Source organism: Gadus chalcogrammus, chromosome 3 (assembly GCF_026213295.1).
Source record: "Gadus chalcogrammus isolate NIFS_2021 chromosome 3, NIFS_Gcha_1.0, whole genome shotgun sequence".
Classification (NCBI taxonomy): Eukaryota; Metazoa; Chordata; class Actinopteri; order Gadiformes; family Gadidae; genus Gadus; species Gadus chalcogrammus.
The window spans coordinates 22,244,551-22,258,851 of NC_079414.1; the positions used below are offsets into that span (position 1 = coordinate 22,244,551).

Consider the following 14,301-nt stretch of genomic DNA (forward strand, 5'->3'; position numbering starts at 1 on the left):
TAGAGAGCCACCTCAGGACTTCTAGAAGAAGGAGGCACGTGGCCGCCTGAGGAGTCTGGACGTCGGCAGTAGGCGTGGGAGTTTTAGTGTGAAACCTTGCTGAGTTTGGGGTTTCTGACGGTGGTCCTGGCATTCCTAACGGGACTATGGGGAGCACACTGTGGTGTGTATATGTAGACACACCGCGCGCAGGGGTCTGGGACCAGTGGTGTTGAGTTGAGCCTGCTCACCGGTTTAATTAACTAATTGTAAAGTGGGGCATTCATGGGTTTATGTTTTCATACGTTTCAGTATTTCTACTGTTTCTACTTTTGTTTGTTTGAGTCATTTATGAATTTTAGCAGAGGTTTTGTATCAGCATCTAGGATTGTATCGACATGCATTAGAAATTAAACTTTATAAAATAGGTCGGATTTTGTCAGGACAACTTTGGTCGACTGAACATGTATAAACTATGAAACCAAAGACCATACAAACATTACCAGCATAAAGAACATTGTTTATTTACAGTACAGATGTTGAAGCTACATTACACAGGCATTACTAATAGCTATAAACTCATTTTATAAAATACATCATCATTTACACATGGATGTTTAATTAATCAACGTACATACATACATACATACATAATGGAAATGTATCTCAGTGAAACCAAGCAATATTACAGTTAATTTTACTGATCATTTTGACAATGAATTGTGCAACAAAAACTGTAAGATCAGCACAAGCTTAAGCCGAGAGCTTGTTTATAAATAGCTACTGTCTGGTAAGTGACAAGGTTCACAACACTCATGCTTTAGGATATGTCTGTGGATAGCAGCCTATTATAGCGGCCTTCCTTGATTGATACATCAAACAGCCAATCACCAAGATGTGTTATTCTGAAATTAACCAATGGGAAGTTAGGATTACCCAAACAGGTCCAGAGCATTTCAAAAGCTTCCTTGACTACCACATCAAATATGTCACTGCACTTAAGAGTACATAAAAGTATTAGATGAAACCGTTAGTCAAGTAACGGTGAGTAGCATATTCTCTTACTGAGCTGGCACTGAAACCAGCCTATTCACAATTACTAAGAACTATACTATACTAACTACAGTATAGTCTTTCTGAAGTAGTAAGACTATTAGCTACACTATAGTAATTACAATGACCCATTTTTTTTTTTCAAAGAGTGAATCAAGACCGAGGCAGACGATCATGAATATCAACAGCACGTATAAATAAATGCCAAAGCAGAAATAAGCTTTGGTTTTCTGTCACTGAAAGTGTGAGTTTCCTTTTATTTCCTTGAACTGAAATGTTTTAACACAGATGTTCCTGTGTCGGAATATCTGAGCTTCATACACGTTTTTGTCCAACATTCAAAACTTGTTGTGGGGTGTCTGAGAAGTTCTTCACGCGGTGCTACAAAGGGCGTTTGAAAGCACAGTGATATCCATTGTTTTTAACAGTGATATGTTTTTGTCTCTGAATGCAAACAGCCTCTAAACTGCCCACGTTTATTTTGAACCAAAATGGCCGCCACCATGTGCCAAAGCGAATCTGTTGTGCTCCAGGCAGCAAGGCATTCTGAAATGAAACCCCTGAAAAGGGGAATCCTTCCCACTGGAAGACATTGCACTGGAAGACATCGCTGCACAACTCTCCTTCATCCACTGTAAACTATTCTACTCAAACCTAATCACATTTGTATAATGGAAGGACACAAAACAGATCAATCTAAGCCTTCATATATTAACGATGAGCCCAAGCTCTCCTTCAATTTGAATACATTCTAGATCCAGACACAATGTAACAGTTGAGATGGGGGATGTGTCCTTGCTGTTCAGTCTTCTACGACTTTTTCCAAGTGCACAGTTCTAAATGAGCTCCACACAAATACAAATGCTTGGATTTCAAAGCCAGAAACGTGAAATTCTACAGGCACTCGAATCGTCACTTGATTCCACAGAAGCACTTTCTTCCCTTAAGTGGTTATGAGGAAATGGTTACTATTGCCTAAAACACTGAATAAGCGAATCTTCATAACATCTTTTCATTCTGACATTTAAAATCACAGTTACAGTAAAAAAAAAAAGACTAATGACAATGGTATGGGTTTGACATTAATGTCTCAAACGGCATCAGCTTGTGGACAAAGAAGAGCCCCGCGAATCCCGGCGAGACCCAGGATGGGGAGACAAACTGGGCTGTGCGGTCAAGTCCGCCCCCTCGTGGGAGATGCTAGGGATGGGAAGGGGGCAAGGCAGCTTGAACTCACGTCTTTTGTCTTTTCGAGCGTGTTCTGCATGTGGGAGGTGTGAACACAGAGATGGAGTGTGTGCGAGAGGCTCTCTGCATTTGCATGTGTGTTTCTCTGCATTTGTGTGGGTGTGTGTGTGTTTTTTTGCATGTGTGTGTGTGTGTATCTGCAGATGTGGATCTCTGCATTGTGTAGGTATGCTGGTCTATGGATGTGTGTGTATGTCTCTGCATATGTGTGTGTATGTGTTTCTCTGCATGTGTGTGTGTGTCTCTGCATGTGCATTTGTGTATTTGTGTCTCTCCATTTGCATGTATGTGTGTCTATGCATGTGTGTGTCTCTGCATTTGTGTGTCTGTCTCTGCACGTGTCTGCATGTATGTGTGTGTGCCCTGCATGTGTGTCTCTGCATTTGTGTGTGTGTGTGTCTCCATGTGTGTGTCCGTCTGTCCGTCTCTTTGTGTGTGTGTGTCCGTCTGTCTGTCTCTGCATGCGTTGTGGTCCTAGAAGCCCGTGGAGTGGACGCTGGGCACGGGGTAGAACTTGGAGATGCGGCTCTGGCTGGACGGGTTCAGGCACTCGGACTCCCCGCTCATCTTGAAGAACACTTCCTGCTCCTGCATCTTCCGGGTGAACTCGTCCTCAAGAGCCTGCACACACACACACACACACACACACACACACACACACACACACACACACACACACACACACACACACACACACACACACACACACACACACACACACACACACACACACACACACACACACACACACACACTTTAATGTCTGCCCAGGCGCTCATGACTCATGCAGCAGCAGCTTTATATAATGTCCTTCCATTCTAAGGATGCATAAGGGTTCTGCTTTATGCCAATAATACTGTGGAGTGTGTGTGGATGATGGCTGGTTAAGCAGCCTCCCCTGCAGCTTTTCAAAGTCCTCTAGGTGTAGTGGGACAGCCACCCAGGTGGCTTGGAGCTTGCACATTGCTTTGCATTTTGTGTTGCAAGAACATCATATCCTTGTATGATGCCAATATGCAAGGCACAAGTGAAAGAAACAATTCAAAGTTGACTTGGTTTTTAATAAGGCTGAGGCTTTCCACATTCTATACTGTATTACTGTATAATTATAGTCGTCGATATTAGTCAGCCCTTGGGTTGTGGCTTTTGCTTTTGTGTTGTTTGTTTGCAGTTGTGTGCAGTTTTCCTTGGCATTTTCCGTGAATGCGTTTGCGTTTTTCTAATTTGCTTTGTTTTGGATATGCAATTCGACGCGCCCGACCACTGCATCATGGAGCCCATTTAAATGCAAATCAATCAATAATGCAAACACAAAAGAAAAATAGCGCCACGCTCCCATGTCGCGGTGCTCCAGCCCTCGGGGGCGGCTCGCTGTGTGACGGAGCCTCAAGACGGTACCTTCTTCCTGGGCCGCAGCTTCTCCCGCCACTCCTTGAGCTCCAGGCCGTGCTCCTCGTCCAGCTCCTTCAGCTTCTGGGTCTCGTGCTCGATCAGCAGGTGGCACTTCTCGTTCTGAGACGCAGAAGGGGGAACGAGTTGGTGACGTGGTGTGTGTGTGTGTGTGTGTGTGTGTGTGTGTGTGCGAAAGTCGTTTTGTTTTAAATAGGGCAAAGGTAATAATAGGTAAAACAGGCATAAGCCCTGCATTGAACTGTTATATTTAAGGTTAATCAAAACTATTCCACTTTAAACAAGATCACACAAGAAACAGCCTGTTTGAAGCTCTTCCCTTGCGTTACCTCTACCTAAAAATAACAAACCAAAAAAATACAACAACAAATACAACAAACATGACAGGCGCACAGTTTTTTGTGGTTCACAGTTTGAAGAGGTGTCAAGGTGTGTGGGTACGGAGGAGTATAAATAAAGCTTTGGGCCTTACCTGGAGTTGCTGCACCTCCCTGATGTTGTCTACTGACAGGTTTAAATAAAGCTTTGGGCCGTACCTGGAGTTGCTGCATCTCCCTGATGTTGGCGTCTCCTTGCAGCTGCAGGTCTCTCATCTGGTTCTCGTGTTTCTGCTGCTGCTGCAGCCGCTCGTTCTTCTGCCTCTTCTCCTCCTGCACCGCAAACTGGACCCCCACACACACACACACATAATGCATCATTACATACATGAGTAATGTCTCATCATCATCACCATGACCTCATCACCATGACCACATCATCACCATGACCTCATCACCATGACCTCATCACCATGACCATGACCTCATCACCATGACATCACCATGACCTCATCATCACCATGACCTCATCATCATGACATCATCATGACCTCATCACCATGACCTCATCACCATGACCTCAACATCACCATGACCTCATCAATCACCATGACCTCATCACCACCACGACCTCATCACCACCATGACCCAACCCCCTCACCAGCTTGATCTTCTCCCTCTCCTGCTCCACGGTGATGCAGGCGTTGGCGGCGATGCGCAGGCTCTTCTTGAACATGGCCATGCGCGTCTTGGCCTCGCTGCGCTGGATCTTGGGCAGCCGCGTGCGCTCCGCCGTCTGCCGGCTCTTCAGCTCCTCCACCAGCCGCTGGTTGAAGCGGTGCATCTGCTCCATCTCCTGCGGCGGGGGGGGGGGAGGACACGGGGACCACGTCAGGCGACTGGGATCGGAGCACGCGAGAGGCTGCCCGTGAAGTGTGTTTGTGTGTCGAGTTTGTGTTTTAACTTTGTTTGATGTGGTTGAATGGTTGTAGTTTGTATCTTTTAATTGACGCCTGTTTTAAATCAGGGCTTCTATAACGCAATCAAGGTAATCATGTGTGTGTTCATCAGGGTTCTGGTGACGATCAGCCTCGTGCTGTGCACAGAGAGACATTGTGTTGTTGAGGGAAGGGGTGAAGATCCCTCTGGATCTCACCATTCAATTCCATAAATGGATCTATATGGATCTATAAAACATAGATCCATGGCTAATAGTAGGTTTGTATATGTATAAATATAGGTTTGTGTATGTATAGCAGGCCTACAGAACACTATATGGGTATCTGATAGTGCGACACACACACACACACACACACACACACACACACACACACACACACACACACACACACACACACACACACACACACACACACACACACACACACACACACACACACACACATATATACCTTTTCGTGTCTCTTGAGAAGCTGGTGCCTCTGCATGAAGTACTGGTCTTTGAGCTGCTGTTTGAACAGCTGGTGCTTCTCCTGTAGGTGGCGCTCTTCAAGCTCCCACATGGCTGCCTCACGCGCTGCACAACAACCAGGGATCAACACCGGTCACGTCACACACCCCATGTCATAGACCAGGATGGATTAATGTAAGCCATTTGATGGACACTTCTCACAGTGTGAGCGCAGGCGTTCTTAGCCTTAAGGGTCGTCGTGGGAACCTGATGACTTATAAATCCAATAAACACATTCGGTGAACACTGAGCTGAGATGCGTTTAATTAAGAGCCACAACCCTATGATTACGTTTCACGATTATTTTAAGCGTTTTAAAAATAGAAAATGTGTCTTTTTCTACATTCCTGTAGATCACATACTGGCAGAGATGAGAGAGGGAGTACACCAGGCAAAGATGTTCTCATAAGAAGATATGCCACTTTGCTGAATATGTGAAATGACCACAGGGGGCGCAATTGAGCTAAGACAGTGGAGAGCGAAAAGAGGACAGTCAATGGGGATTTTCAAAAAAATCCACCCAAGGCAGGGTCATCATTTCTGGATAATGGTCCTATTCTGACAGTGGATAGGAACACAGACTTTAAATTGCATCACAATTTCTAACCAACTAGGATAAAAGGGCCATTTTTATCCGAATTCCTTTTGCATCGTTTCCTCATGCATGAGGGCTCTGCTGCCCATGGCAGGACGTCTGCCAACTGCTCGTCATGGACCAGCTGCGACCACTTATCCAGAGATGCCCAATCCACCTGATAACTGGGTATAATACCCCTACTGCCAGCAGCTGTCATTGTGTAGCTTCAGTGCTAATTCAACCGCTCTACAAAAGGGAACAACCATCCATTGTACATCGGCAAACGATTGTGTATTCACAGTAACCGGTAGATTGTGTTATTTGTCCCCCCATAGCCGTGAATAAGCCAAGCGCAGCTGAAATGTACGGAGATTCTCATGATACAGCATTTAGCTCCATTTAACCCCCATGGATTTCTCCAGCGTCCTGCCGCTCTGCCCCTGGTGGTCAAGCGTTGGTACTGCAGTCTTTCTCCTGTTTCATTGTTGTCACCAAGCGTCATATAATGGCTCTGGTACAAGCGACAAAGCCAACAAAAGAAAGATCCCCAGCGCCTTCCTCTCATGACGTCAACACGCTTCAGCTGGGCTGTGTCTCCCATGTCAAAGTCCTGCATTTAACCTCCTTTCCCAACCCTGTTCTGTCACTAGTGTTTCCCAGAGGAAGGAGATCATCTTCTCCTTTTTAACTGTACTCTGTTTCACTTTCCTTCTGACTCCTGCTCCGGGAGCGTTTTACAAAACTTAATCGTGCTTTAAGCTCTGGGATTAGGCTCCCCTGCCCCGCAGCAGGGAAACAGGCCCGCCGAACGGTCTGGCCAAGCCTGAGACAACAACACGCTCTGATCAGAGGCTCTCCGCCATACCTGGGTCCAATGAGGAATCAGCTTTAGCAATACAGTGCGGAGCCATTCCCAGCAGCCTCATCGCAGGACCAAGACAGGGGAGGCTCATTACACTAACTATGGGTCTGCTATAACACGCAGTAACCGGGGGACCCTAATGCAGGGACCCAGGGGACCCTGCATTAACCAGGGGACCCCATGGTTAGTGTTGTGACCCACGCTAAGGGTCAATCGATGTACAGTACATCACCAGAAACTGAATTAAAGGGCATTTAGCAGACGCTTTTAATCTAAGCGACTCACTACTATACATTTTTCTCGGCAGAAGTTAAGGGTTAGGTGTCTTGCTCAGGGATGCCTCGACGCTCTGCTAGGAGGAGCCAGGGATCAAACTAGCAACCCTGCGATCACCAGTCTGTCCCGCTCCGCCCCCTGAGCTGTGCAGACTACCAGGGTGTACTCGCCTGTTCTAGTTATCCACTAAGGCTACTCCAAGCCCCAAGCCTGCGCTGGAACAGCTTGCGCGTGTGTTTGTGGTGGCCGGCGTGCGTGTGCGTGCGTGTGTGTGTACCTCGGAGCAGCTGCTGCTTGTGGTTCAGGCAGTCCCTCTCGATGGTGGCCAGCTCATGTTTATGCTGCTGGATGATCTTCTTCAGGGCGCTGTCCAAGTCCTGCTGCTGCTTCTGCATGAACTCCTGCTCCTGAGAGAGAGAGACAGAGACAGAGACAGAGACAGAGAGGTAGGATTAAGTCACTAAATAAACACAAAACAAACAAAACAAATAAAAATGCCATTTAGCAGTAGCTTTGAATCGAAAGCTTCTTACAATAATGTGTGTGAGTGCCAGTGTGTGTCACTACATGGCAGACAAATGCCATGTAGTGGGAGTTGTGTGTGTGTGTGTGTGTGTGTGTGTGTGTGTGTGTGTGTGTGTGTGTGTGTGTGTGTGTGTGTGTGTGTGTGTGTGTGTGTGTGTGTGTGTGTGTGTGTGTGTGTGTGTGTGTGTGTGTGTGTGTGTGTGTGTGTGTGTGTGGCCCACAGGCGTTCAGCCAAGTGTGTCTAACGCTAAGAATGGCTTGGGCTGAACCAGAAAGCAGCATTTGACCAGCTGCTTTCACAATAGATCTGCCGTCTTAGAGCTCTACATGCTACATGCTAATGAGGTAAGGGAAACAAACAGAACAGTGATATGAAGTGAACGTATGAATGTGATAGCCAGGTTATGTAATGGCATAGCAGACAGATGTTCGATTGAACTGACACACATTTGATAGGGCTTTGATTGGACTTTTGAGGAGTAGGTTCCATTATTTATTTTCACACATGCTTTCTACATCATGAAAGTAGAACATTTGGAATGGATAAAAACGCATGGAAATCTTTCCTTTAGCTTTATTTTTCCCAAGTGATAGTTATGTTCAAAATAATATTCACGCTGCCTCTTGTCTTGAATATTAAGTACTTCAGCTAGTTTGCCTCATTCCGAAACAGAATCGTACTCAAAATGGTAAACTATCAAAAGATACGAGTTGCTCTAACTAATGAAATTAGTGAACAGTCTCCAACTGCCATATGTGTACTAAATATTGAATCACAGATCTTAGGAGCACACCACTAAATAAACCACAGACTAACAGACACGACTGGGTGTTCTAGCAGTCTGCTTATCGGGGTCAGATTTGATTAGAGACGAGGAGAGGAGGCTAGGGGGCAAAACATAGGATGCATGGAAGAGCACTTGGTGGGTAGGGGACGAGGAGAGGAGGCTAGGGGGCAAAACATAGGATGCCTGGAAGATTATCCACCCCCCCCAAATCCCCCCTTACACTTATTGTATGTTGTACGTCCTGGCACTTAATGTACGCACTTATTGTATCTTGTACGTCCTTGCACTCAAAAATAGTACTCAGCACCGTGTAGCGCCTTATCCTAGCCATCTTTGTTGTAGACGGGGAATGGGTTAACCTAGCAACTGTGAGTGCATGGCACTTGTTCTATGAACAGCCTTATCGCACGGACAGCGATATATTGTTGTTTATCTTACTTCTGACAAATGTACTTATTATACGTCGCATTAGTGTCCGCCTAACGCCCTGAATGCAAATGAAAACCGAACCGAAAAGATGCTGTAGGCCATAGCGTAGCAGCGTCGCGGCGGCGTCGCGGCGGCGGCGGGGCTCACCTCCTTCTTGCGGTTCTTCAGGGCGTTCTGCTGCTTGGCCAGCTCCTTGTCCTGGTCGCCCTTGATGCGGCGCGCCTCGTCCCTCAGCCGCGTGGTGTGCTCCTGCTCCAGCCGCTCGATGGTCTGCTTCTGCTGCCGCTCCAGGTTCTCCACCTCCTGGTCGTACTGCCGCTTCTTACTCTGGAGGGGGGGCAGAGGTCAAGGGTCAGAGGGCAGTTTAGACTGGGCCCCGACTCGATATATCGTCCGATATTCAAAATATAGATACATTGGCTGTTATTGGATATATATCGTGGTGTCCTGGGGGTAGAGGAGCTCCTTGAGGTTTGGGATGATCATCATCCTAAGTTTTCTATGTTGGTCATATCATCCTGAATCTAGAGAGTTTTCTGTATTGGACACATCATCCTGTATATAGAGAGTTTTCTATATTGGACATATCATCCTGAATCTAGAGAGTTTTCTATATTGGACATATCATCCTGAATCTAGAGAGTTTTCTGTATTGGACACATCATCCTGCATATAGAGAGTTTTCTATATTGGACATATCATCCTGAATCTAGAGAGTTTTCTATATTGGACATATCATCCTGAATCTAGAGAGTTTTCTGTATTGGACACATCATCCTGCATATAGAGAGTTTTCTATATTGGACATATCATCCTGAATCTAGAGAGTTTTCTATAGTGGACATATCATCCTGAATCTAGAGAGTTTTCTATGTATTAGACCTAGACATGGATGTGCTTAGTTAAGGCATTTTGTTTTAAGTTTTTAAATCTGCAAATAACTGCAAAAGAAAACCGATATGTCTGTGATAGGGAGATATCGACCGATAAGTTGACAGGCACGAAATACCTTAATGCCTATTTTCAGAAAATGAATGGTGCTGCATTTGTGGGATTGCTGCTCTGTATATACACAACAGGTACATATGTACAGCGAACACGTAAAAGGGATTCATTAATACATAGGGGTTTAGGGTAATGAAAGACGAAAATGCCAGTGAAAACCCCCAAACATTACAAATAACAGTAGAATAAAAATAACAAATATAGTCCCATAATCCCACTTATCCTAATGTGCTCATGTAAGATGCCCAATCACTAAGGTATGTATACAATGCAGGGCACTTCTGCTGCTCCTGTGACTGACATCGCAGCGTACGGTCACACTACTGGGCTTAACAGCAAGGATTAACCCCGTCCTGACCTGTGATAAGCAGGGGGTGATGTAACCACGGCACCGCAGGAGGTAAGAAGGAGCTAAAGCATAAATGTAACGGACACAAACGACACCGCCGAGCCCAGCGACGTCAATGAGTGTTGAGAGAAAGCCTCCGTTGGGGTCGTTTGTATTTAAGGCCGACACGAAGGGGTCTGGGAGGTTGGAATGGTGGGGATCGAGTGCAATTTAAAAAGATGGACACTTTGACCAATTGAGACACGGTTGGATGCTGTGCCGACCCACCCCGTTGTTCTCCTACGGAGAAGGCCAAGTTTTGTCACGGAGGTGACCCGTTCCAAAGTCTAAATTATTTCACTTTTGACCTCACAGCTCCGTTACCAAGATGGCGCATGAGTCTCCGAAATGTGTCTCACGTGAACCTCCCCCCCTCCCTCCCCTCTCAAACCTTCTTGTGTCAGGGCCTGCCGGGGCCAGGGTCTGGGGAGGGAGGGGTGGTCGACTCACGGTGGTCTCCTGCTCGAAGCGTCGGTAGATCTGCTCCTTCTGGACCTGCAGCTTGTTGCTGAGCTGCTGCTGGGCCCTTTGCTCCTCCTTCTGGAGGAAACGCAGCTCCCTCAGCTCCTGCCGCCTGGAACAGAGACCGGAGGGGGGGGGGGGGGGGGGGGGGGGGGGGGGGTCAACGTGGGCAACGCACCATCAAGCACATGTTGTCCTGATGTATGGACTGATGTCGGTGCAGGACACATCACCCTGGATCTAAAGAGCTTTCTACGAGTTAGACGTTTACATGGATGTGCTTTAGTTTTAGGTTTTTAAATCGGCGAATAACTGCCAACGAAAACGCAGATACCGATATGTCTGCGATAGGGAGTTACCTGCCGATAAGGTGATCGTTGCCTATACCGCGAGACATCAACTGTCTCACAAACCGGTGTGAGTTGGTCGAGGATTGACATACGATGACACATCTTTCCCATTTCCATCCCGGCTTTTCAATGTAGGTGACATATCAAACCCCAAACTCTCTACTTTCGGACTATATAAATCATGCATGGATATGTTGAGGTCCCTCATAAAAACACATTGCTTCACTTAAAGCATGCATCATGAATAAAAATATACATCCTTATGAAGCATTTCCGTCCCAAGAGTAGAGGAAATAAGACTATCTTGCATTCCTTGTGGGAGAGCTTTCCATTGACACGCCCAGGCTCCTTGATTTGTTGCAGTGCTAATCTAACCATTAAAGTTGTTTACAGGTCTACTGGTTATTTACAGGTCTGGAGCATGTCAGGCCCCCATCCCTCCTTCACCATCCAATTTGCATCTTGGTCCAGTGCCGCAGCCAGCGAACAGCCAAGGCCAGTTAGCAGAGCTATGCTCCACATCGTTCAATTTCAATATGGATTTCTATTTCTGCTGTTACCACATTTTTTTTATGGGTCTTGTTCATATGAATAAAAAAAGTTGTTTTATGCTTTATGACCTACTTTGACTGACTCTAGTTATCTCCCTATTGATAGCCACATGATGCAGGCAAACCTGACAGATGTAGACCTACTCTGGATTCACTTGGGCGTGTTGTTTTAAAGAGTATTACCCATCAAGGGCTTGGTACCGGGGCCGTGAGAGCTCAACGCAATGCCTATCAAGACATGCAAATACACTCAACACAAGCAAATTAAGAAAACTTCTTAATCGATACGACTGCCGCGCAACTGCCACTTAAGAAGACCCATGCAAATAGACAATACACACACAAATTAGGACAAAGTCATCATGAATTTGACATCCAATGTGCACTTGCAAAAAACGCCTTAAATTCAGACAACGCAACACATCACTGAAAAACCATAACAACAAACAACAACAAACTTGTTACCAGAGGACACTAATATGTGATGAACACGTCTGGACCCTGCAATAATGGTTGAATCTTGCGATCGCAATGATAAAATAAACATAAAACATTTGCATTTTTGGCTCATTTCCACAGAACAAGCTGTCCTCTAGAAACACTTCTGTTGTCGTTTGATGTTTATGTAAAGTACGTCTGAATTTGCAGCGCGTTGGCTCAATGTTGCACATATGCCGTCAACTTGATGAAGACGTATTCTTAATTAGCTTCTGTTTTGACTCTTTGCGTGTTCTTTAATAAGTTGCAGTATGTTGAGCTCCCAGGGCCACCGTAGCTTGGGGCTCAACGGGTTTATAAGCAGCGCAACATGAATCCATTTAGCTGCTACCATCACAACTCTCTATGGAAACAATGGTTCTGTTGCCATGTTGGTGTGGAACCACAAAGCAGTGTTTCGAGCAGGGGGGGGGGGGGGGGCGGGTTACCTGAGGAACCTCAGCTCCTCGTCCTTTGCGTCGTTGTCCGTGACGATCTTGGACGTGGTCACGCTGACCTCCACGCCGTCCACCATGAACTTCCTGGTCTTCTTCAGCGTCTTCCTCTGCCTCTTGGATTCCTAACCGCAGCATAAAGAAGGCCAAAGTTAGGGCTTGCTAGCAATTATCATAGTTATAATAATAATAATAGTATTTGTTTATAAAACGCTTTTCTAGACACTTCACAAAATAAAATAGATAAAAAGTAACATTGAAACATTTTAAGTTAACAAATAAAGCATCAGAAAGAGGGACAGGTGCAGGTTAGGCAGTAAATGCAAGTACATATTGTTTTGAGCGATACCTTTTGGTACATTAAGTAGAGCAGCATCAACATTCTCACTCTAACGTACCTGCGTGGAGACGCTCCCAGGCTCTTTGGTCTTAGAGAGGAAGCTGGAGATGGAGAGGTTGAGGTCCAAGCTACTGGTGTCAGCGGCGGAAACACTCCCAGAGTCCGAATCCCTCTCGTTCTTCTCCGGCACCGGCTTATCCTCCTGTTCGTCCATCTTCTTCTCCTCCTCTTTCGGCGTCTCTCCGTCCCCTTCATCTGCCGTCAGGGCGGGTTTGTCCTCGCCAGGTAGCTTCACGCTGACCTTCAGGTGTTTGTACGGATCCTCTTCCTCCTCTACCTCCTCTTCCTCGGCCGTGGTTTCGGGCTCGGCTGGGATCGCCCCCCCCTCGTCCACGGGGGTCTCCGTGATGTCCATGCCCTCGCTGGAGGCCTCCGGGTCGGCCGGACTCTCTGCGGTGTCCTCCTCCTTCTCGTCCACGATGGCGATCTCCAGTCGCTCCATCTCCTTGGTCGGTAGATCCGGCGGGGGTACGTCCGCCTCGGGTTCTGACGCGGGGGCGACCACCTCGACCACCGCTTCTTCCGGAACCGGAACCTTCTCGTCGACCGGCTCCGGCTCGAGGCTCTTCATGTCCTCGACCGAAGCGCTCGGGGTCTGCCCGGCCTGCTCCACGCCGACAGGGGACCCGGGGGAGTCCAGGACGTGGTTGTCCAGGGCGGGCAGGGCGGGCTCCGACCTCTCGGGGAGGCACTCCATGATGGACGGAGACAGGGGGATCTTCTCGTCTTCGGAGCTGGCCATGCTGACGTCCGACGGGGCGCGTTTGTGGCCCTGTGAGAAGAGACAGAAAATACATCAGAGGATGTGGTAAGGATTAAACACTAGAGCGGTGGTTCCAAACGTTTGACTGGAAGCAGACCGGCTCGAATGCAAACGGTAAACAATAGATGAATACACATGCAGTGGCTGAGTGAAGAATGGCCCCTTTATACACAATAATTACTGCAGGAAGGCTATGGCCCGTTGGAAACGGTGGAGAGAAAAGGTTAGCAACGTTGCTCATGCTCCCAGTGTGTTCGTTGAGTAAAAAAACAAAACATAAATGGAAAAACCTTTCCATTGAAAACATGTGATGGTAGGCACAGACACTAAATTTGAAATAACAAGCAATGATACTAAATTTACTGAACAATATTTTTAATGTACATATTTTCAATTCCATATTATTTTTTGTGTCATCGTAAATGTATCAAGAATAAATCCCACTGCACTAGAGTTTTATAAAGCTTAATGATGGTAACATAATTAATTATGAATGCTTTCCCTGATCTGAAGGC

At 46.5% G+C, this 14,301-nt stretch overlaps 2 protein-coding genes across 2 annotated transcripts in view; one reads left to right on the plus strand and one right to left on the minus strand.

The window, feature by feature from the left end:
• The window catches only part of LOC130380105 (collagen alpha-1(XVII) chain-like), a 29,103-nt gene extending 27,840 nt beyond the window's left edge, over positions 1 to 1,263 (plus strand). The window contains exon 58 of the mRNA XM_056587287.1: positions 1 to 1,263. Within this exon, the coding sequence (XP_056443262.1) occupies positions 1 to 50 (50 nt within the window). The 3' untranslated portion in view covers positions 51 to 1,263.
• slkb (STE20-like kinase b) overlaps positions 934 to 14,301 on the minus strand; it is a 23,749-nt gene continuing 10,381 nt past the window's right edge. The window contains exons 9-18 of the mRNA XM_056586710.1: positions 13,022 to 13,795; positions 12,618 to 12,748; positions 10,779 to 10,902; positions 9,083 to 9,262; positions 7,471 to 7,600; positions 5,420 to 5,544; positions 4,669 to 4,863; positions 4,227 to 4,352; positions 3,679 to 3,792; positions 934 to 2,901 (exon numbers count right to left, since the gene is read on the minus strand). Coding sequence (XP_056442685.1) covers positions 2,755 to 2,901; positions 3,679 to 3,792; positions 4,227 to 4,352; positions 4,669 to 4,863; positions 5,420 to 5,544; positions 7,471 to 7,600; positions 9,083 to 9,262; positions 10,779 to 10,902; positions 12,618 to 12,748; positions 13,022 to 13,795 — 2,046 coding nt within the window. The 3' untranslated portion in view covers positions 934 to 2,754. The remainder of the gene's footprint in view (positions 2,902 to 3,678; positions 3,793 to 4,226; positions 4,353 to 4,668; positions 4,864 to 5,419; positions 5,545 to 7,470; positions 7,601 to 9,082; positions 9,263 to 10,778; positions 10,903 to 12,617; positions 12,749 to 13,021; positions 13,796 to 14,301) is intronic.